Here is a 24,644-nt window from a genome sequence, read left to right on the forward strand (position 1 = left end):
TCTCCCTCTCACCCTCCCTATACCACCTCTCTAGGTGATCACAAAGCACCGAGCTGATCTCCCTGTACTATGTGGCTGCTTCCCACTAGCTATCTCTTTTACATTTGGTAGTGTATATATGTCAGTGCTACTGTCTCACTTCGTCCCAGCTTACCCTTCCCCCTCCCCGTGTCCTCAAGTCCATTCTCTACATCTGCAGCTTTATTCCTGTCCTGCCCCTAGGTTCATCAGAACCATTCTTTTTCTTTTTTAGATTCCATATATATGTGTTAGCATACAGTATTTGTTTTTCCCTTTCTGACGTACTTCACTCTGTATGACAGACTCTAGGTCCATCCACCTCACTACAAATAGTTCAATTTTGTTTCTTTTTATGGCTGAGTAATATATATTCCATTGTATATATGTGCCTCATCTTCTTTATCCGTTCATCTGTCGATGGACACTTAGGTTGCTTCCATGTCCTGGCTACTGTAAATAGTGCTGCAGTGAACATTGTGGTACATGTAGAGATCTGACTTCTAATCTGTCTTCTGATGGACTTATTTTATAATTCAGTTCATGAAATTCCTGAAGGTAAAATAATCCCTGAAGTCCCTTTGAACTCTACAATTCTGTGATTTTTATAATCTGGTCACAAACTTTGTTACTGTTCAGTGAGAGATGTGCATCAACAAATTTCTGTATTTTTTTAAAAAGTAGAAATTTCAGTTCCTAGTAAATAACATTTGGATTATATAGCTTAGGTTGTACTCTTCAACCTAAACATAAAAAATGTTACATTCTTTCTTTTGATACTCAATATATTTCCTTATTTGATAAGACATTGACAAATACTAAAGTTCTGACAGACATATTGATGTTGTACATATCTGTGCAGAGCTCAAACCCATCTACCTATATAATTATCCTAGATATGAGTGAACATTTTGTATGTAGTTACTCATTATAAAAAGACTTTACAGTTGACCCAAACCAATGTTTTATTAAATATTAATGTTATTAAATGGCATTTGTAAGAAGTTTAAAGTGTACATTATGAAAACATTATACATTTTTATAACCTACAAAAATATTTTACAGAACTGAAATTATATTTATTTCTCATTAAATATAAATTTGTCGATGCTTCACTTGCCTACTTTTAATGGCTCTACTAATTTTAAACAGTGAAAATTGCACTGCCTTCAGTATAGTTGTGATAGAAATATGAAATGCATACAATGAAAAAATAAAGCTCTGGATTTTGGTTTCAGTGGTTTTAATGGAGAATGGCGATGTCTACACATTTGGGTACGGGCAGCATGGGCAGCTCGGACATGGAGATGTCAATTCCAGGTACTTTAACTTTTTGTGTGAAGATGCTGAGTGTGGTTTTTTTTTCTCTTTCTTCTTTCCTTTCTTTCCTTTTTTCTTTCTAAGTATATATTTCTACACTTGAAAAAGCATTTATACCACTGTTTTGCAAACTGTGGCCCATAAATTATTGGTTATTCTTGATTTTGTGGTTGAGTGCTTTTGTGGGGATAGATGATTTTGTAGTTTCGGGAGAAAAATTGATTTACATTTTATACATTTAAAATGTAAGAGTGATTATGATTATCATGAAATCTTACTGCATTCTTAAGAATTAATATCCTTTTAAAGGCTGTTCATGGCAATGGATAAGACAGTGACTATCCCCAAATGGCATTTTAACAGATCAGCAATAGATTTATTCATATTCCTTGATGTTATCGTGTTTAAATTTTGGTCTAATATTAACATGAAGTCATTGAAGCTTTTCCATAATTTTCAAACAAAATCTAATGGTCACTCAGAGAAACTGTTTTGACTTATCCAGAATAGTGAAGAACTAATTGTGGTAGAGACTACTAGACATTTTTAATATCCATTCTTCCCTACTTCATTTGGTAATAGAGTTTTAGTTGGTGACATGACCATGAAGCCAGAGACTTCATTTTCCCGCCTCCATTGCAGCAAGATATGGCCGAGTAAACTAAAGTGATATGTGCAGCTTTGGGATCATGCTGTTAAAGGGAGGGGGGATACCCTTCCATTTCTCCCTCTTCCCTCCCAGCTTGCTGCCTGGAGTCCATGCCTGGCGGCAGGAGCTGGAAAAGTCATCATAGCGATCATAAGTTGGAAACTATGTATTGAGAATGGCAGAGCCACAAGATAGAAATAGTCTGGGTCCCCGACACCATGGAAGTGCCACATCAGCTCCTTATAATTGGGTGCTTACCTGAAAGAGAAATACACTTCTGTCTTGTTTAATTCCCTGTTACTTGGCTTTCAATACAGCAGCTGATTCCATTTCTGCTTAATACAGTGAGAGTGCTTTTGGTCAAAAGTATAGAAAAACCCATCTTTGTTAGCTCAGGTCTTCCAAGAAGAAGATGCTAAGATACGATTAGATGTGCAAAGGGTCTATTGGTAGAAAACTGCTGTGAAAGATAAAAGGGAAAAGAGTAGGAATAGGCCCGATGTAGATCTGACCCCTGTGAAAGGAAAGAAGGAGGAAGAATGGGGTAGGAAGAGTTAGGTTACAGTGCAGTTCTGATTGAGTTTTAGCCAGGCCAGTGGGGTGTCCTCAAGCCAAGGTTGCCTTTGGCAGAGTCCCAAATTGGGCAGGATGGGCCAGCACGCATACCTTCACAGTGCTCAGTCCCAGGCTGGTAGCTTCCCAGGGGAAGAATGGCCTCGTGGACAAAAAGGAACAGCCTCTGAGGCTGTTAGTCATTTATGTTCCGTGCAGCAGGTGGTCTTCAAGATCTGAGTGGTCTACGTGTGTGGCTGCCCCACCACTGAAACCAGGTTTATTTATAAGTCTGGGGATATATAGGGCAGCTTCAGGCTAGACTTGACTCACCAATTCAGTTTACCTCAGAACCTCCTTTCTTTTTGTCTCTCTATTCTTGCCTGATTCTTCCTATAGTCACAAGATACCTGCCAGAAGCAATTGGAACTATATGGTTTCTCATTCACATATAGTGAATCACTCCAGTCATTAAATAAAATCCATAATTTTCACTTTATTCTGAAATCACTTCATTACTGTGGCAGGGATGATGCCATTTACATGGTAAAGACCAGTGATTCTTAATCCTGCCTGCACAGTAGAATTACTTGGGGAACTTGAAAAATGCCATGCCTGGACCCTAAATCTAGACTTTTTACGAGGTATGTGTTGGGAGATGGGCGTTGGGGATGGGAGATGGAGGCAGCAAGGGTTGGATAGGATGCCAGCATCAGTTCTTTCCTAAAAGCTCTCCACAGTCTACCGTGCATCCGGGATTAAGAAACGCCATCCATCCCTAAAAGGCAGGGTCAGGTCCATTTGCAGTGCACAGAAAATGAAGGTGAAAGGAATGTCCTTAGTTACTTCGATGACCGTTGTTATTGATGAAAAGAGATGATTTGAGACACCATTGAGTTGACCTTCTCACTAAAAACACAAGTGCAACATACGTTTGACACTTGTTAACACGTTTATAAAACTCACAATCTTAAGGACAACTATTGTGCTTGGAAAGAGAGCAAAAGGTCTTTGACAGATTACTGTATCAGATGTCACCAGGTATGGCATTTGTATATTGGACATTGGAAATTTCAGAATATCAGTGGCTTTGCAGGGTTGAGCAATTACTGTCACAGGTATTAGAAGGCAGCAGGTACTTTGCAGGGTTGAGTGATTACTGTCACAGGTATTAGAAGGCAGCAGGTACTTTGCGTCGCAATTGAACAACATCACTCATATGCAGAGACTGAGACAGGGCTTGTAATATGCATAGAGAAGAATTTGGAAACTTTTTGTTCTGTTTCTCATGGAAGACTCGTGACACAGAAGAGAATTTATTATTATCATCATCATCACCATTATTGCTGTTGTTATTTAGCTGGAGATTATTTTGTGAGTCATGACATAACCTGGGAAAGGTGCATTACAGTTAGACATGATGGAGCATCAGTCACGTGTGCCGCAAGGGGGCCACTTTCTCACAAATCAGACTCTGTACTTGTATATCACTCCACAGAAAAGATTTAGCAAATGTATGTGCTTCCTGGTCTTGACTGAGTGGGAGGGAAATAGTGGAAATCATATCTATAATCAAATCACAGCCCTAAGGTGCCTGCACAGTGTGAAGAACGAACAGCGTAAGCACAAGTCCTGCCGCCCCACGTTGAGGTGTAACGGCTGAAGAACGGGAAGGATCTCAAGGCAGCTTTTAAGTGAAGAGGCTGCTATTACCTAAAAGCCTTGCCTCCTGGTCCTGATGGTCAGCCAGGGGGCATCATACCTTGACTTGCAGTGACTCACTCAGGTGACAGTATCATGGCAATATGCTAAGTATTTTCAATAGTTTCGAATATATCTTCATGAAGTGGGATAGCTTCTAATGTTGAAAATTAAATAATTAGGGTTTTTTAAGGAGATTAAACTCTGGTGGGATTTCTTTGAACCGCCCAAAGTTGTTCTTTTCCAGCATGTGAATTTTCACTCCTGGTTCCATTGATAGAGTTGTAACTGGAAGGCTGATTCCATGGGGGTGGGGAGCTCCAGGCTGGGTAATGCAGTGAAATAATGCCTACACACTGTGCCTAGTGGATTAAACGGAAACCAGCCAGAGCCGTCTGTGCCGTGAACACTCCGGTTACCCTGTTTGTCTGGATCTGTCTGGGACTTGGAAGGCAGGAGTCAGGAACTGTTATGAATTCCAAAAGGAATTGCCCATGTGTATGGAGGAACAGTCCCCGGAGGAACAAAGCCTCAATAGCATACATATTAACTAACTACCACGAAGCAAAACATTTATAGATATTTAGTTGAAATAAAGTTGGAAGGTATTTTTTTTTAAGTTTCTAGTAATCAAGCACTTTTAACTGAAATTTATTGTATAGCACACATTAATAATTTGTGATTAATGTAAGATAAATATCGTAATGTGCATGTGCTAAAGGTAGAAACGTGTTATTGGTATTCTCTTTATTTAATGCGGTGTCTTGCCAGGATGACTGAGTCTGATTATATCACTTGGTGCCCGTGTGACCTTGACCACATTACTTAACTTTCCTGTGTCTCAGTTTCTTCCTTTTGAATGGGAAATAAGTATCTTTCTCTCAGAAGGTTGTTGTTCAGTGAAATGATAGGTGTTGTTTACTTAGCACAGGGCCTAGCCTGTAGTGAATGCTCAGTAAATGTTGGCTGTTACTGTTGCTGCTTTTAAAAATGAATGTCAAAAAGCTTCTGAGGGCTGTAATACATTCACTCATGACATGAGTCTACCAACCCTCTTTTTCGTTTATTTTCTTCAGTATGCTCCTAAATCTCTGAATTCCAAATTCTTTTACTCTTTTCAGTAAACTTAAACCTGGATGTTGGGAAAGGCACTATAGCGTTTAGATGCTTTTATTCTCCTTTTTTCAGTAGAATTTGGATAATTCTTATAATGTTTCTGAGTTTCATCTTTTTCTTGCTATATCCTCCTTCTGCATTAATATGCTACACAGTCATGGTGTCTGGAACCATTTAGACAAGGTTCATATCTTTGATTCATCTCTTACCAGCTATGTGACTATAATTTACTAAGCCTTAGTTTAAATGTCCCATAGCATTGTTAAAGAATTAATATAGTGTCTGTAAAATGCCTGGCATGCATACACATACACATATAATTTTTGTTTTCTGTTCTTCCTGTGTTTACCAAATAATTTAATAAATGGGCTCTAGTATCATGAAAAGAGTTTATTAGAAGAATTGCCACTAACTCTGGGAAAATTCTTTTTAAAGGGCTTCAGATCTACCCATAGAGTTATTTTGATAACCAGTGGTACATTTTATTTGAAAATGCTTTGTAAACTGCAGACAAGTAAACAGTTTTAGGTACTGTCTGCAGTTAAACTGTCTGCAGCTTAAACATTAAACTGTCTGCAGTTTAATCCTTTGTTTGAATCCTTTGTTTGAATCGAACTGGACATTTCTGTGAGGACATTAGTTTGCCATACAGCCCTTTGACCTGGTAATTGTTTATTGCCAAAACTCCCAGTACCTCAGATTTGAGAACCACTTAACTTTCACTGCTGTTCCTAGCCATATTATTGTATCCTCAAGTAAAAACTACTCTTTTGAGGCAGGGCCATTCTGCTCTCCTCCCCTTTGGTTACTGCCTACCTGTGTTTTAGTCACTGCCTTTCATTCACTGAAAATTTAGTATCTGGCTCACAGTGTTTTCCCAGTCTGAGTCTTGTCACACACTCATGAATGGTCCCATACAATACAGTTACCTTGACACCGTGAGTTAGATCTAGTGAACTTTACTTCCACATTCATGGTGGTCATCCCCAGGACCCATTATGGATCTAGCATAGCTCCAACTCTGAATTTTTAAGTTTAAACAACCCATGATCTGATGACAATTTCTTCTTCTGTTACTTAGCATTACTTTACTTGGTCTTTGACTTTATCAGTACTTCATTCTCTACAGCCCTCTACTTTCTTAGTGTCTATCGCCTGTTTCAGTTTTTTTCCGACCCACGTTAGAGACTGTCATTCATTCTCTTCACCTGTACTCTTACCATTATCCTCAGTTTTCTCACCCTCTTGGGTCTTGATGCTAAGGCATGGCAAAACTTCAAGCGTGAATCGGTCTACCTATATTTTCTATGTCTAACTTAGGCTTCCGGAAGAAGATCATACTTATACATCATACTTATACAGATTGTTATGATTTGTAGATTGGACCAATCCTTCTACAATAGGCAGTGATCCTCCTGGTTTGTAGTTTTGAACTGTTTGATTTAAGACCTTTTGAGAATGTGATGAAAGACATAGGCTGTCTCTTCAGAAAAACAGACATAAGAATATACACTTAAAAGTTGGCTTCCAGATTTAGAAGATTCACAGATCCCCTGAAGTTCACTTTCAGACTTCCTAGAAGTCATTTGGATCTGGGTTAAAAACTTCTGGTCTAGGTTTTTATTTTTTCCATTCACCACCGTACCCTTTCCGTAATCTTTAAATTCTCTCCTCACCCATTTCCTCTTCCTCTCAGCACTTGACCTCTGTTCACATCACAGCAAAAATAAAAACATTAGGCGGGAAATTCTTCAGTCCAGCAACTCTGCCAACCTGCCTGCGTCCATTACTACTTCTTTCCTCCTTCTTCATGTTACACTGAAAGAGGGGCCTGTTCTTGTCTATGCTGTGAAACCTCTGCCTTTTCCATAGGGATCCAGTTCTGTTTCTTGTCTCCCCTCTGAACCATATGTCCTTATCTTTACTCACTCTTTTAAACTTCTGCAAATTCTTAAAAAGGACAGAGCTTCCCCTTCAGCTCCATTTTCCCTCTAGCTGTTGGTTCTCCTTTTTCCCTTTTGTGCTGAGGTTTTTGAAGGGGTTTTGCATTAGTCTCTGACCCCACTGTTAACTCTTCCTTTGCTACATAGTGTTGTGCCTACTCCACCAAAGAGACTTCCTTCTTGCAAAATCAGGTGGTCATTTGTATCTGTCTCTAGAGCATTCAGCATGTACATTATTTCCCTATTCTTGAAATGACTGTCTACATACCACATTTTTCCAGAGTTCATTCTTTGTTATGTCCTAGATTTTATGAGCTCTTCTTCTTCCTCTGTCCATACCTAAATGTTAGAGAGACTTACAATGAAAACTATCTTTTCTCTCTTCGTCTTCCCAGCTGTCATTCATTCTCATAGCTTAAGTGAATGTTACCACCATCTACCTTGTTACTTAAGCAAAAAACCTTCATTGCCCCATGTCAGTCATTGCCGGAGTCTAGTCAGTACTGTTCCTTACAGAGCTGTCAAATCCATTCATTCCTTTCTGTCCACACTGTTTCTATTTCAGGCCTCCACCATAACTCACCCAGATTATTGTGACATCTTCTTAACTAGTTTTCCAGCTGCTAGTCTTGCCTCTTCCCAGTTCATTTTTCATTGCAGCCTGAATAATCATTTAAAAATATATGTAATTTAAAAAAATTTAAAGTATTATAATTACATTGTCTCAAAAACAGAGCTCTCCTATTATGTGTGGACTCTTTCTGTAGTGTGATTATTCCCATTATAGATGATGATTACTGAAAGTGGTAAATAAAGTGATATAGGGATGGTTACAAGGATAGATACGATGAATACGGGGATACCATTTATCATAATAGTTACCATTTATTAATTGTTAACTGTGTACCAGACACTGATCCAAGCCCTTGACATATGTGAGCTTCTTTATTGTTCACAGGAACCCTATGGGGTAAATACTGTTTAATATTATCTCCATGTAATAGAAGAGAAAACTGAAATACAAAAAGGACGAGTAACTTGTTCAAAGTCATGGTACATTGCTACTACGTGGTGGAGCCAGGATTCACATGCAGGCAGTCTACATCTAGAGCCTGAGCTTGTAGCCACTGCTGCGGTGCCTCTCATGATACTGTATTCTAATTCATTAACTACTGTATATGTTAAAATCTAAAATTACCATTCAGTGAAAAAACGGTAGAAAAGAAGACATAAAAATAATTGACAGTTCAGTGGAAAAAAGTAGAAAATAAGACATAAATTTAATTGTTTTGTATGGTTCTCGGATTGAATTCCTGCTAAATCAGCACATGATTTTTATTTCATCTGACAAATATTTATAGAGCTCTCTAACTTGCCATTCACTATATAAGGTAACATTTTTTTTTCTTTTAAAACAAAGGTAGCACCAGTCTTTCAGAAAAAATAAAAATTATGTGTCCATAGTTAGGGTAGTAAACTCAAGAAATCTTTTTAATAATCTCCTTAAAGTCAGCGATTATGTCTTTTTCATCTTTGTGTACCTAACGCATAGGATAGAGACAGGCATATAGTACCTAAGTAAGTGTTTGCTGAATATTCTTATTAGTGCCTTTTATCTCTTCTATTTTTTATTGCATTGTTTATTGTTTTTTATTTCAGTTGGGTCCTGTAAGAAATTGACTTAATTTTTTTTTTTTTTTTTTTAACCTAGGGGATGTCCCACTCTTGTTCAAGCATTGCCAGGCCCTAGCACACAAGTTACTGCAGGCAGCAACCACACGGCAGTACTTTTAATGGATGGACAGGTCTTCACATTTGGAAGTTTTTCTGTAAGAAATTTTTTAAGCATTAATAATATTGCATTGTACCGTTGCCTTGCAATTTGTCTACGTTAGCTATTTTTTCTGGTTTCAGTGAAATTCTTGTATTATAATTATTGCATATGCATATTTCCTGTCTCCACATCCAACATACACAAAACCTAACAGACTTTGCTTTGAAATGATTTTCTTTTGTAGTGTAGCATTAGAATTTATTAAATTTAACAGCTGTGTTAGAATACTGGACATGTTTATTCCAGGTCAGAATCTGTTAAGCATTCAGTAGAGCTAATTCTGTCACTGAAAACTTATTTCCCAACAGTTTGTAAAGAATCATTTTTCTTAACATGTAGAATTATTTTTATTTTAGAACTTTTTAAAGGCCTGGTTCTCTTGGTAGATTTGTTTAGAGTTATAGTTTACTTTTTCCTCTCCCTCTCTGTGTCTCTCTCTGTCTGTTTGCCTGTCTGTTTTGCTCTTTCTCTTTTTTGCCAAAGCTTGAAAAGAGTGAAGATGCTCTGAGAATTTTGTATAGTTTGGGCATAGTAGAGCTCAAGGAAAAGCTTAATAAGACTGTGCTAATAAACCTGTACCATCTGTGATGTGGGTAACTATTCAGAACCCTCTAAACTAAGTCTCTGGGATGTAATTTGCAACTCTTGATTTTTTTTAAATGTAAATGTGAACTTAAAAACAGTCTCTTACTTGGAAATGATTTTAAGCTTACAGAAAGGTTCCCAAAAATAAGAATAGTACATAGAGCGCCCATATATTCTTGAATCAGATTCACCTATTGGTAACATTTTGATCCGTTTGCTTTATCATTTGTACATTCATGCTCTCATTCTCTCACGTACTCTGTATGCCTGTGTGTATAAAACTTTTTTTTTCTTGTCCTTTAAGAATAACGTGCACACATTATGATCCTTTACTCCTTAAATAGTTTGTGTTTTGTCAGTTGATCCGGTAATTCTTTTCTGGCATTTTTCCCCTCCAGTCTAGGATCAGGCCTTGTATTTATTTCTCATGTCTCTTTAGTCTCCTTTAATCTGTAACATTTTCGCTCCTTTTCTTTGTTTATTATGACATTGACATTTTTGAAGAATATGGTACTTCTTTTTTTTAACAAAAGGTTCCTTATTTTTGTTTCTCTAATATTTCCTCATGTTTAGATTCAGGTTGTGCATTCCAGACTAAAATACCATGTAAGTGACATCATGTCCTTCTCAGGGAATCACATTTGGAGGCACAAAATGCCCACCTGCCCTTCACTGGTGATGTAAATTTTGATCACCTGTAAAATTTTGTTTGATTTCACTACCGCAGAGTTAGAATTTTTTCACTTGAAACTAATAAGCAGTCTTTGGGTTGACATGGTTAAGTTTTAAGATACCTGCTTCTCATCAGAATTTCTAGATTTCGCATCTGTTGATTGTTCTTGCCTGAGCTAGTCTTTACTATAATGGCTGCAAAAATGATGATTTTTCCAACCCCAGCACCTCCTCACATTTACCTGTCAGCCCTTTGCGTTTTACTCTAAGCAAGAGCCCATTTAATATTTGTTTGTTTACCTGTCTACTTATTATTGGTGTAGACACATTTCTCTTTTTTCGTCATTACTGTACTTAATTATTTGGGTGCTTATATTGTCTCAGATTTCGCCAGTGGGAGTCCCTTCACGCTGACTTCTGTGTTCTGGTGACATGCCTCTTTGTTTTTTTGAGTACTTCCTTACTTCCTGGCATAACAAGTTGTTCCAGGCTTATCTGTATGAGTCCTAGAATCAGCTATTTCTCTAAAAAACCTAGGTTGTTTTTAGTGGGGAATAGTACTAGACACCAGCTGAGCACTAGGTGTATTCATTGCATCCCCAGTACACATCTGTGTGCATATATACATACATACGTATATTTTAGAAATAATAAGTCCGCACTGATACCTCTTAATTCCAGCCCATTCCCATAGGGTTCTTTCTTACCTTGTCTCATTCCATGTTTATGTCCCTTCCTCCACATTAAGAATCCTGGATCCCAACAATATCAATACATTTATTTCTCATTCACTCAGTCCTAAACTATGTCTAAAATAGTTTTATATTTGCTTTGCCCACACTACTATAAAAACAAACTCCCTAAAAAGAGTTCAGGATTTGTTTATCACTCTTGCTTCTGCCCCCCTCTCCCCCGCTCTCTCCCCCTCTCGCCTGTGTCCTACCCCAAGACCGAAGGTATAGATTCAGATACTGTGTTCATAAGTTACTTGGATTCTTTCTTCCCACCCCCTTTCAGTGGGATTATGTTATTCCTTTGGAATAGAGTTGGGTTCATTTGTTTTTGTTTTCTTTTTCTTTAAATTTTATTTAATATGGATAAAAATAGGTAGAACTAGCAGATTCTTTGTAAAGGGTGACAGCAGCCAAGGATCACCTTCCTTCCCTTGTTCCTGAAAACGGGCCCTTTTACTGGTTACACTTTGTCTCACCCTGTCCTGGGACAGGGGTTCATCTCCGTAAAGTGAGTAAGATCTGATCTCGGGTGGGGGAGAAAGAGGGATGACCTTTCAGCATGGAGATAACTTTGGCCTTGAACAATGAATGAGGCTCAAGAGGAATGCCAAAGGTAGGGCAGAAAGGGGGCGAATTAAAGGACTGTCACTGAGTGGGGTTCCTCTTTTCCCTCTTGTAACAGTCTTCCTGGCCATTTGTAGGAAGACATTGGTTTAACTGCTGACCCCTACCATGTCCTGCCGACTTGGAGCTCTCAGACTTCCAAGGAGAGTGGTTTGTGGTCCAGTGCGCTGTTTCAGTTTGCTTTTAAGTTTAAGGGTCCCTCCTCCCACATCCTTAGATGGAGTTTTATTTTTTGAATGTGTAGAACCTTAACATGTTTCCAAAAGTTAAGTTACACAAAAAATGGTATACTCACCCAAGTGTCGTTCCCTCCCCCATCTCTGGCATCCCTACTTCCCACCCCTTCACGCCGTGCTTGTAGGTTATGAAGTTCATTGTTTTCCAGTTTCTCCTTCCTGTGTTTATTTTTTTAAAGATTAATACATTAATAACCACACACACCGTCTATCTATATCTGCATTGATATAGGTATAAATATGGTATGTATATATATACATGTATATAATTATTTTCCCATCTTTGTTTTTCAAAATGTAGCATTTTATATATGCTCTCCGGTACTTTGTCTTTACACTTTACTGTATCTCCTAGAAATCATTCCTCATCAGTTCATAGAGATCTTCCCAATTCGTATTTTACATCTGCATAGTACAATTGTGTATATATCTTGTAGTTTATTAAATCAATTTCTTGTGCTTGGAATAAGAAGTATTTTCTAATATTTTGCAACAATAACAATGAATATTGTTAGAGGTGTGCCTTTGAGGTAAATTTTTCAAAGTAAGGTTGCTGGGTTGAAGGCTAATGCCTGTGTAGTTTCGTGAGATAGTAACGATTCCCCTCTATTTTGCATTCTCACCAGCAGTGTCCGAGAGTGCCTGTTTCTCCACAGCCTTGCCAGCAGCATGTGTTGTCCCTCATACCTTTTAATCTGTGTCAGCCTGATGGGTGAGCAATCGTCCTGCGTACTTTGAAGCCTTTTTCCTGTGGCTGGCACTGTGAACCTTCAAGCCCTTGCCTGTTATCTGGCATTTTCACGCAGAGGTTCAGGTTTTCCCTTGGGGGATGATTTCGCCAGTTCTTCCCTCTGTTCCCTTCTTGAGCCTCCCCTTCTGTGCCCGGCACCTTACCTCCACCCTCTGGTTTCAGGCACCTTAAAAGTCCTGAGGTCCATTTTTTCCTGATACTGCTGAAGGCTTGAGTCATGTGTGGTTTTCTTTGCTCTGTGTGGATTATTTATTTATTTATTTATTTATTTAATTTTGGCTGAGTTGGGTCTTCATTGCTGCGCAGGGGTTTTCTCTAGCTGCGGCGAGCGGGGGCTGCTCTTTGTTGCGGTGCGCGGGCTTCTCATTGCGGTGGCTTCTCGTCGTGGAGCACGGGCTCTAGGCACGTGGGCTTCAGTAGTTGTGGCACGTGGACTCAGTAGTTGTGGCTTGCGGGCACTAGAGCGCAGGCTCAGTAGTTGTGGCGCATGGGCTTAGTTGCTCCGCGGCATGTGGGATCTTACCGGACCAGGGCTCGAACCCACATCCCCTGCATTGGCAGGCAGATTCTTAACCACTGTGCTACCAGAGAAGCCTGCTCTGTGTGGATTTTGTTGTTTTGGAGGGAATGTGAATGGTAATGTTTAGAATCAGACAATCATCATTGTCCTCTAGTCCCAGAAGCCGTAGCTGTGAACCTCTGTGTATTTAAATGTGGCTTATTTATAACCACATTCTGAATCCCATGGGGCCTGTCCAGGCAGCTGTCATATTTTTAGACTGCTTTTCTTCACATTAGTTGGTTGATATGGGAATAGATATTTATTTCAGTAGTCAATGAAAAATATAATTAGTTTCTTTTCCTCCAAAAGCATAATAATACCCCTCAATATGACGTACACATTTTTATGCTGTTGTTGTTGTTTTGTCAAAACATAAGGATCTTGAAAGAAGCTGAGATAAACATTGAAATTTCTTGGCTGCTTCTCTAATCCTGTGCTTGCCACTTTTCCCGACATTGGTTCAACCCAGGGATTGATGTTCTGTTGCTTTTGCAGTCAGTTTGTGGCTGTGTTTGTTTGCAGTGTTCCTGGCTCCCTTATGCTCTGGGTGTTTTGCTGTGATTTCCCGTTCCCGTTACTTGTAGTGAACCCTGGCTGCTGTGGTGCAGCATTGTCTGCCTTCCAGGGGGTTGTGGAAGGGGAATGCTAGGAGAGAGAGAGAGAGCTCCTGAGCCACGGGTGGGTGAATATTTCCCAATCCAACATTAACATTCTTTTACAGCTACTCGCTTAGTAGTGAGAAACTTCCTATTACTCTTACCAAACAGGTACCTAGAGACAGCCATACTTTTTAAGTGAGTTCACAGTTACTTACTTAAGACATCATAATGATTCTGCTGTCTATCTTGAAAAATAAAGGAAATAACTTACTAACACATGATCATGTGAAAAATATGTAATTTCCTAATTGTATTCACAGTGGCAGTATTCATTATTTTGGCCTTTTACCCAAATATTTTTAGACTCTGTGAGTTCGAGAGTGACATTTTATGGTACCATCAACTTAAAGTAGCAAAGTGATTTTTTAAATGAACAATTTGTATTACCAATTTTTTAACATATTGTGTATTTTATTATACTTTTCATTTAAATGTTGGTAAAGACAGTATTTCAGGGAGATTTCTTACATGGAGAAATATTTCAGCTGTATTATTATTTTTTTAATCATGTACTATGTGGTTTATTAGGGGGAGAATTCCTAAGAATAACAGAAATTATTTTACTCCTTTGTAAATGTTTGGTCCAAATTTCATATGAATTTCATTTATTAAAAAATATAGCTAACAACTGATGAAGAATAATGTCTCACAGAGCTATTTTTGTCTACTGTTTCCTTAACTTTATAAAATATTATAAATTGTTTATCCAGTATTATTGTTAATACGATTTATTTAATCTTTTAGAAAGGACAACTGGGTAGACCAATTTTGGATGTGCCATATTGGAATGCAAAACCAGCTCCCATGCCTAACATTGGATCAAAATATGGAAGAAAAGCTACCTGGATAGGTGCAAGTGGGGACCAGACTTTCTTACGAATTGATGAAGCACTTATTAATTCTCATGTGCTCGCTACATCAGAAATTTTTGCCAGTAAACACATCATAGGTAATACCCCAAACAAGCAAATGTCCCTCCAAAATAGGCTTGATAGTAAACGGTCATCTTTCCCTTTTATGAGATGTAGTCCTGTAGCTTTTTGTTTTCTTCTGTTTGAAGTAGTTTAAAAGAAGCTTCTAAGTGTCTATGTTTATATGTATCTATGTGCTGGAAGAATGAAATAATTAGGAAAGTAGAAACCAAAGTACTTGTAAGCTAGAGAGTGGTGGAAATATGAGCTAAATTGTAGTGGTATAAATCCTATACAGTGTATTGGAAAGAGGAATTTTTCTGTGTTGGTTCTTGTCAAGTAAATGATGGAAATTAGTTTTATGGAAGGTTACATAAGTCAAACTTCGACGTTTCATCGAGACCAAGGTGTCAATTTATACTTGTGTCCATGATATCATGAATAATTATATAATAGAGTAGTATTGTGTAGAAATTAAGGGCATGTGTTGTGGACTTAGACAGCCTGAGGTTTTAGTCCAAATTCTGCTACTTAAAGGTTTTTAGTTACTTAAATCCCTCAGTCTCAGTGTCTTCTTCTGTAAAATGGAGATAGTAATAATACTTACCTTATAGGAAATGCTTATCTTGTAAGTTGGGGGAATATAAAAAGGTAATGCATCTTTAAAATATATAAATACTTTTTCCTAAGGCTTGGTACCTGCTTCTATATCAGAACCTCCTCCATTTAAGTGTCTTCTGATAAATAAAGTGGATGGGAGTTGTAAAACGTTTAATGACTCTGAACAAGAGGATCTGCAAGGATTTGGTGTGTGTCTTGATCCTGTGTATGATGTCATTTGGAGGTAAGCTTCTCTGTTTATAAAATAGAGTAATAAATAAGTTTGGATCAAATTGTACTTTTGTGGAATATAAAAGTCATGTATAGGCAGACTTTTCATAGATGAGAACTCTCCTATTTAACTGTTAACTACACTTCTATCACAGTGACTCTTGGGGACCTTCACTCTTGCTACCTTTAGTGTAGTGGTTCAAAGCATGAATTCTGAGCCAGACTGCCTAGGTTTATCCCAGCTGCACACGTTGCTTTCTGTGTCGCTGTGGACAAGTTACTTTGACTCTATGTGCCTTATTTTTGTCATTTATAAAATAGGTATAATAACGGTACCTTATAGGCTGTTATGAGAACTTAAGGTAGAGGCGCATAGTAGGTGCTGTAGAAGGCTTTGCTACTCTCATTATAATGAGAAATTTTACTCTCAAGAGTTCTCTTGTTAATTATTTTTAGTCTGTCAGCATTCTTGTCTGTATTGTATAGAATTCACTCTATTTCCTGGTCCCGTAAATATCTAATCATTACCAGCTATGTAGAAGAAATTATGCCAAAGACAATACAGAATAAATATGATCAATGAGCTTGCCCTTTAGGAATGTATGTAACAAAATCCCCATATTGGTAGAGAAATATACAGGGTTATCAAACTCTGGAAATTATAAAAATGTAGAGATGGATACAGGTACACAGGCGATTCAAGATATTATATTGTAACTTGTTTAAAATTTATTATGGTGCTTTATATACATAATGAGTAAAGGAAAGAGTTATCCTCAGATTTGTAGCTTTGAATGCTAATAGGGGGTGTATACTGCCCTTACCAGAGTGGCTCATCACAGGACTTAACCATTTTTTCCCCCTTGCGTTGTTTATTTGGCCAGCCTTAGTAGGAATCCAGGTAAGTTGAAAGGTTGAAGTGGCATGAGTGAGGAGGGGGAAGACTTCCTCTGTCTTCTTTATTCTGCCCATTCCTGCTTTCATTTCTACCAGCCATCCAAGTCTTAAAAGGCCATGTTTTCTATCAGTCCTGAGGCCTGATTCCTAGTGAAGGAATTATAGTGCTTCCCAGATTGCTCACAAGCTTGCTATCTCACTTGGGCATTTTGTGGGAAGACTTGGAGGCGAGAATTGAGTTGAGTAGTGCTTTTAGATCTCCGTAGCAGCAATATACAGGGTAGATTAGATAACAAGAGACTAGAGGTGAGTAGTCTTATAGTGATTCTTATGAAGACATGAGATACTGAGAACCAGAATTAGAGTGGTCACAGTGGAACGGAGGGGGTAGAGAAACAAATGATGTAAAAATAGAATTATCCTCAACTATTTACTGATTGGAAGTCAATGTACAAGAGACTTAGTTACCAAAGAGCAAGCTCTGGTTTGGACCTAGGTTTAAATTGATGTTTGATTTTCTATGATCCTTACATGTTTTATTTTTAAATGAAGTAAATTTGCATTAACAAAATAAAGTAAAAACTGGCAGTATGGAATTAGTTTCTGGATACATTTACTAAATTAGAAATGCATTCTCTAAATTAGAGAGAACAGTAGAAGTAGATTCTAACATTAGAATCATTTCCCTGGGGTCTTAACAGAACTCCAAAGTGCGGTATCCGATTACTTGAACCTTGCCTTTTTCACATGTGGTAGCAGTGGGGACAGATGATCTCAAATGCTTGTCAGGTCCTTGATCATTTACCCTTTATTCTAAAACAGAGATTAAAAGATGAAGGACAGTCTCCTTCTGTGTTTGAGTAAAACAGCTGGAAGGTGGAGAGTTTGTTCCTTTATCCTGACTTCTGGCTGCTTTGTGTCCTCTGTGTTTTTCAGTAGGGTATGTGCATTTTACAGCTATCACAGGCATTGCAGATTCAGTATTAGCTTACTTTGACTTTCCTTCCGGCCTGAGTCTGCCTCCTTTTGTATTCTTAACAATAACTTCTCCTGAACAATTAGAAACTTTTAACATTTGAAAAGAGCAGATAAATGTTAATAGCAATTTTATTTCCCATGTCAAAATTTACAAAACTAACACATGAATCTGTGTTATTTTTTAAAAAGCAAAGCAAAAATACAAACAGGAAAAATGATGTGGTCCTTCTCCAAATCTTTTTCTTCCCCCGTACCAAATCCCACTAACCTTCGCTATGGGTCACAAGTATTAGGTTTGGTTTATATTGTTTGATACCTTTTCTTTTTTTTTTTTTGCGGTACGCGGGCCTCTCACTGTTGTGGCCTCTCCCCCGTTGCGGTGCACAGGCTCCGGACGCGCAGGCTCAGCGGCCATGGCTCACGGGCCTAGCCGCTCCGCGGCATGTGGGATCTTCCCGGACCGGGGCACGAACCCATGTCCCCTGCATTGGCAGGCGGACTCTCAACCACTGTGCCACCAGGGAAGCCCTGTTTGATACCTTTTAAAATGCATGTATTTTGTTTTTTATATAAATAAGACTACAAGTATCACTTAGATTGATAGATTAAATTAAAAAGCAATAAACCAATAATATTAATGCTCCTAATTATAGCAGCTATTTTCATAGAATTTATTCTGTGTGAAGTATTATTTTTAAGTGTTTTTTAAAAATAATTTAAAATTTTTAAATTGTGGTAGAAATAACATAAAATTTAACATCTTAACCATTTTTAAGTGTACAATTCCGTAGCATTAAATATAGTCACATTGTTGAACAGCATCTCTCCAGAACATTTTCATTTTGTAAAACTTAAACTTATGCAAAGAACAGCTCATTTCTCCCTCCCTCTCACTCCTGGCAACCACCGTTCTACTTTCTGTTCCTTTGCATTTGCCTACTTTAGATATATATATATAAGTGAAATCATACATAGTCTGTCATTTTGTGACTAGCTTGTTTCACTTAGCATAATGTCTTCAAGGTTCATTCTTTTTTTTTTTTTTTTTTTTAAGCTGAATGGTATTTCATTGTATGTTTCTACCACATTTTCTTTATCCCTTCATCCATCGAAGGATGTTTGGGTTGCTTCCACCTCTTGGCTATTGTGGATAATGCTGCTATGAACATGGGTGTGCAAATATCTCTTCAAGATCCTGCTTTCATTTCTTTTGGATATGTACCCAAAGTGGGATTGCTGGATATAAGTGCTTTTATATTTAGTAAATTTGGATCATCAAGTGCAATTGATTGAGAGGACCAGACTTTAAATAATATACTGTTTTGATACAAACATTTGAAAAATCATAAAGAAAAGCAAGAAAATAATAAACTTTTGAAATTCAAGATAATCGTTACCTTTGAAAGGAAAAGGAAAGGAATTGAGTTGGGAGGGAGACACAGAGTACTTAATAGATAATGGTAGTGTTCTTTTTACTAGTGTATATTGTGTCATTATTCTTCATACTTTATTTTGAAAATATTTTGTTACTTTTCTTTTGTGTGTACTCGATAGTTGATAAAAACAACTCTTCCAAAAAGAATTTATAGGATAAAAGAGGTAAAGAAGTGGAAACTGCTTTTTGAGAATTTTGTTATGAAAGAGATAAAAGGAATGAGATAATGGCAGGAGGGCATTGTGGGTCCCTCACGGTTTTTGTGACTGCTTTACTGTTTATTAGTAAGATTCAGCATCTGCATGCATTCTGTTTGTGCTTCCTTCCTAAGAACAGCATTCCATGTGCTTTGCCCACTTTCGATATGGGATTGATTATCTCTTACTGGCTTGCGGGAGCTCTTCTAGGTTGTGGATATTGCAGCTTTGTCTCATATGTTTGTTTCATGTATTTTCTTTGGACTTATCTTTTGTCTATACCCTTTTTTATGGAGTTTTTGCTGTACAAAAGCTTTACATTTGTAAGTACACATTATACTTTTAAGTATACTGTTGCTCTGTTATTCATGAAATGTGATCTATATTACTGTTTTGTCCAAATTATTTCATTTATAGTGACATAATCACTTTATTTATATCTTTAGCTCAGATATGGAAAGTCATGAGCTACGTTTTGTCCTGTTTAAGCTGGCCGTATTATTCTCTTTTTATTGTCAATTATACTTCACAGGTTTTATTATACTGTAATTATTCTCTTTCTTGAAAGGTTTCGACCAAACACTAGAGAACTATGGTGTTACAATGCAGTGGTTGCTGATGCCCGACTTCCCTCTGCAGCAGACATGCAGTCCCGATGTAGTATTCTAAGTCCTGAACTTGCCTTACCAACGGGATCAAGGGCTCTCACCACCCGGTCTCATGCAGCTTTGCACATTCTAGGTAGGGTTGGTATTTGATGATCAGCTAATTTTCATTAATGTGTGCTGAGGATTTTTTTTTAAGAGTATTTAAATTTGTATATCATTCTGTCATGTTTGTTAAACAGTAATGCGCTAGGTGCAAAATAAGTTAAATCCTCTAACTTTAAGAGGTTTACCCTACAGAAAACAGTACATCAGACTTACACCAACACCCTGAACGATTCATATATGCCCAAATATAAAGCAACCCTGAATATAATTTTCCTAATATGTGTCTTGTAAAGTAATGTTTTTGCTGAACTTGAATATATAAACTTTAGTGATGTAGGTTAAATATTCAAATGTATAATTATAATATTTAATTTTTATACATTATTTAAAATAAATTCTATAAAATATATGAATTTTATAGTCACCACTTGTTTCTTCTTACATAATAGTTTTCCACAGCACATCAACTTCACTTCTAATTAATTAATTTGAGATATAGCACTTTTACAACATCGGGTAGCCATTGTAAACATCCAAAACTAGCACTGATTAAGGTTATCTCAGGCTACTGTGTCTTCCTCAAATAGTACTTTAAGAATCAATCTAAAGTGATTCAGAGAGTTTGATAAAAGGAAGAACCTTGTAGGGACTCAAAGATTAAGCTATTCCAACTTTTCAGAGAGAGAGTTTTGTGTGAAACATTGTCATATAGCTTATGTTTAAATATGATAATTACCCAGGCAGAGGGTAATTTTTATTGGTTGTAAAAGTATCTTCCATGAAATGTTAAAGCTTGGAATAAATTTGTTGAGCACAATTCAGAATTTATTGTTTTAATTTATCCCCTCCAGCATCTCATACTATAAGTACTCGGGGAAGTTTTAATTTCAAGGAGTTGAATTTTTGTTTGTTTGCTTTTAGGTTGTCTTGATACCTTGGCAACTATGCAAGATTTAAAGATGGGTGTTGCCAGTACAGAGGAGGAGACTCAAGCAGTAATGAAGGTTTATTCCAAAGAAGATTATAGTGTAGTAAACAGGTTTGAAAGTATGTATATTTATGTTTAGGAAATATTGTCTTATAAATGAAATACATGGATATTTTAAAGCATAAGTTATCATTTGCATCTTTTAGGTCATGGAGGGGGCTGGGGTTACTCTGCTCACTCGGTAGAAGCTATACGTTTTAGTGCTGACACAGACATTTTACTTGGTGGTCTTGGTCTGTTTGGAGGTAGAGGAGAATATACCGCTAAAATTAAGGTAAGCAGTTCATTCTCACTGTTGCCTTTTGTGTTTGAAGATAAGTATTTTGACTTAGTTTATTATTTTATAGAAGGCACCTTTGCATGTGCCTACTCTCTTGTAGCCGTTTTAATGATAAGATGCAGGGGCATTTGGATGTAGCTTTAAAAAGTTTTTAGCATTTTTACTGCCAAATACTGTGTAAACAGACATCATCACCACAGGCGTGGGGACCAGGGATGAAGTGAGTAAGGGGATGGATTCCATCTGGTAGAGAGTCAAAAAACAATCAAAAGTCCTAAGTTTACTGCACTATTCATCTCAGAAAGGGCAACAGTTATACTAAGCAAAGGATGTGCTCAGTCTTTGAAAATTTACTAATAGCTTGAATTTTCTGTTGTCACATTATCCGATTTTGCTCTTAAAGTGAGAGAGACGACTAGAGTTTATGCCTTAATTTCAATAGCAGGCTTCTTAAAAAATTCTAGTTAAGTACTACTGTAGTCTCAGTCCTTATCTTCCTTAACCAGTCTACAGAATTTAATCCAGTCGAGCTCTTCTTCGATATGGTTTCTTCACGTGGCTCCCAGGACACCACACTTCATTTTCCTCCCATCTCCCTGGCCGCTCTTCTTAGTCTCCTGCTGGCCACTCATCATCTTCCCGACCTCTAAACGCTGCAGTGCCGGAACTCAGTCTTGGACATCTTTTTAAAGTCTACTCACCCCCTCGGTGATCCAGCCTTACGGCTTTAAGTATTTTTTCTCTTATCGCTCTCACACTTAATAGACCTCCAAAGATATATATACAGCTGCCTACTCTGCATCTCCATGTGGATAGCTAACAGGCATTTGGGATGTAACATACTCAAAACTAGGCTTCTGACCATCTCTCTAAACCTGCTGTTCTCTTGTTCTTCCCCATCCCAGTTAACTGACTCAGAATAGAGTTAACTTCATTCTTCCAGTTGCTTAGGCCAAAAATCTTGGAGTCATCCTTGCCTTCTTCCCTCTTTCTTTCACACCCCACATCCACTCTCACAGCAAATATTGTTGGCTGCACTTTGAAAATAAATCCAGGATCTAACCACTTCTAAAAACTGCCCCTGGTACCAAGTTGGTCCAAACCACAGCTGCTTGGAGCATTACAGTAGCCTCCCAATTTGTATCTGCTTCTGTCCTTGCTCCCTTTGGTCTGTTCTCAACATAGCAGAGTGATTCTAATAGTATTAGAATAAAAACCAGAGGGCTTACAAGGGCCTGAAAAACAACATCAGAACTGACTTGCATCACCACTCTGACTCTGACCTTATGTTATACTAGTTGCTTCACTCTAACCTAGCCATACTGACCGGCCCTTGTTCCTCAGACATACCAGGCATAGTCAGACCTCAGGACATTCACACTTGCTACTTACTCCCTCTGACGGCAGCTCTTCACTCCGGTACCTGCAAGGCTCACTTCCTCTTTACCTTAAGATCGTGACTCCTTGGTGAGCCTATTTAAAACTGTAAATCCTCTCCCTTACCACAGACTTACTTCCAGTAGCCCCCCCCCGCCCCTTTTTTTTGTTTGCATTGTTCACCCCTGTATGCCCGGTTCTTAGAACCCTGCCTGGCACACAGTATGTGTTCAAAATTATTTGTTGAACATAAACAGGGGAGCCAAGTTAGGGGCAAATCATTTAAGGACCTTTATATCATGCTACAAAGAAGGAGAAGAGAAACCATTGAAGACTTTTAGATTAAGGCAGTATTCTAATCAGATACTCATTTTAAAAAGACTGTTGTGGGTTATTCAAGAAAAGCAAAAACCCTTAACTTTGTGGAATATGGGTTAGAGCAAGGAGAGAATGGAGAGAAGAACTAATTAGTTCATATTGAACTCTTCTAGCTAGTAACACTGCTAACACTGGTTGCACTGACAAGCTTTGGTACCAGCAATAGGAGAGACACAGTGCTGGTGGAGAGATTTGGAAAAAAGGATTATCCCAGGTTTTTTAATCTGAGTGAGTAGGTGAATGATAGTGCCATTAATCAGAGCAGGGGAGGCAGGAGGGAGGAGAGATGAGTCACTTTACAACTGGTGAGATCGAGCTGCCCTGGGGCATCCCAGGCACAGACTAGGATCTGAGGTGGAGACAGATCTTTTAAACTATTAGCATATATAGTTGAAAAATGGAGACCTCTAACAGAGTAATTGTCCAGTAAGTTTTAATATCCCCATCTCTTCCTTCTTAGTCTTTTACTCACCTTTCTTGTAGTTCACCTACTATAATCATCAAGAGAAATAAGGGTTTTAAAAATATGTATTAGTCCATTTTTTTTTAAAAAAGATCCCTTCCTCATAATTCTCATTTATTTTCACTTAATTTCATAACTTTTCCTATTTGATATCTTCTCTTTTATTCTTTTCCTGTACTCTGCAGTCCTCCCCCTTTTTTATAACTGTTTTTTTCCCCCTCACTCTTTCTATCTCCTTTTCCCATCCCATTTGAGCTATTTTTTGTTACCTGTTTTCTTAAGGATCCTTTCCTTTTATTATTCCTCAGCTAATATTTTTCTAGCCTTTTTTTTTTTCCGCTGGGTATTTTTCTAAGTGTTCCACAAACATCGTTTCACTTAATTCTCACAATTACAATGAAGTAGACGCTGCTAGTGTCCATCTCCCTTTAATGGATGAGGAAACTGGGTCCTAGGATCTCACAGCTAGTTACGTGTTGAAGCAAAATTCTACTACATTTGGAAGCTCACTTAGAACTTAGAGCTCTCTCACCTTCAGATGTTTATATCTGGTACAGAACATTTTTGGAGCGTTTGCTCTAAGTAGGCAAATATATAAAATAAGGAAAACTGAGGTTAGTACAGACCATAAGACATGTGTTTCTTAATTTCGATATATAGATTTGTACATTTCACTGAATAACATTTTTTTAAAAGCAGGTACTCTTTTACATTCTGTAGTGTCCAGCATCTACTGGAGACACGAGATTATAAACATATTATTCAGCAGGTCTGCATGACTGAGTGACTGGGCACAATATGTTTTTCTCCTCTCCCAGCTGTTTGAGTTAGGTCCTGATGGAGGAGATCATGAAACTGATGGAGACCTTCTTGCAGAGACTGATGTGTTGGCTTATGACTGTGCTGCTAGGTAAAGATTTCTTCGGTATTCAGTGTAATCCTTGCATACTTAACATGACATATTTATTATAAGTGAATAACGCAACTTAAAGAGAAGGTTTTAAATAATCTGTGATCAGATGCTTAAGAAACTAAATTATATACTAGGTAATATACCTGTTACTTTTAATAATGCTACATTAAAACTAATAGTATCCTTCTTATTTGTATTTCACAAGATAAATTGACTGTTTCTACATTGAAGATGGAAATATACACATATTTTGCACACATATTTTCATGCATCACTTAGAGAACACCAAATATGCTAGTGTTCTAGTGATGCAGTACAATTATTTGC

At 37.7% G+C, this 24,644-nt stretch overlaps 1 protein-coding gene across 7 annotated transcripts in view; it reads left to right on the forward strand.

The window, feature by feature from the left end:
• MYCBP2 (MYC binding protein 2) overlaps positions 1-24,644 on the forward strand; it is a 276,011-nt gene that overhangs the window by 110,293 nt on the left and 141,074 nt on the right. For all 7 annotated transcript variants that reach the window (XM_029210306.1, XM_029210307.1, XM_029210310.1 and 4 more), the window contains 8 exons: positions 1,257-1,338; positions 9,011-9,128; positions 14,701-14,905; positions 15,558-15,711; positions 19,774-19,946; positions 20,840-20,965; positions 21,053-21,180; positions 24,223-24,314. In XM_029210306.1, coding sequence (XP_029066139.1) covers positions 1,257-1,338; positions 9,011-9,128; positions 14,701-14,905; positions 15,558-15,711; positions 19,774-19,946; positions 20,840-20,965; positions 21,053-21,180; positions 24,223-24,314 — 1,078 coding nt within the window. The remainder of the gene's footprint in view (positions 1-1,256; positions 1,339-9,010; positions 9,129-14,700; positions 14,906-15,557; positions 15,712-19,773; positions 19,947-20,839; positions 20,966-21,052; positions 21,181-24,222; positions 24,315-24,644) is intronic.

The sequence above is a fragment of the Monodon monoceros genome, unplaced genomic scaffold (genome assembly GCF_005190385.1).
Source record: "Monodon monoceros isolate NGI ecotype Baffin Bay Population unplaced genomic scaffold, NGI_Narwhal_1 Super_Scaffold_8, whole genome shotgun sequence".
NCBI classification, from domain to species: Eukaryota; Metazoa; Chordata; class Mammalia; order Artiodactyla; family Monodontidae; genus Monodon; species Monodon monoceros.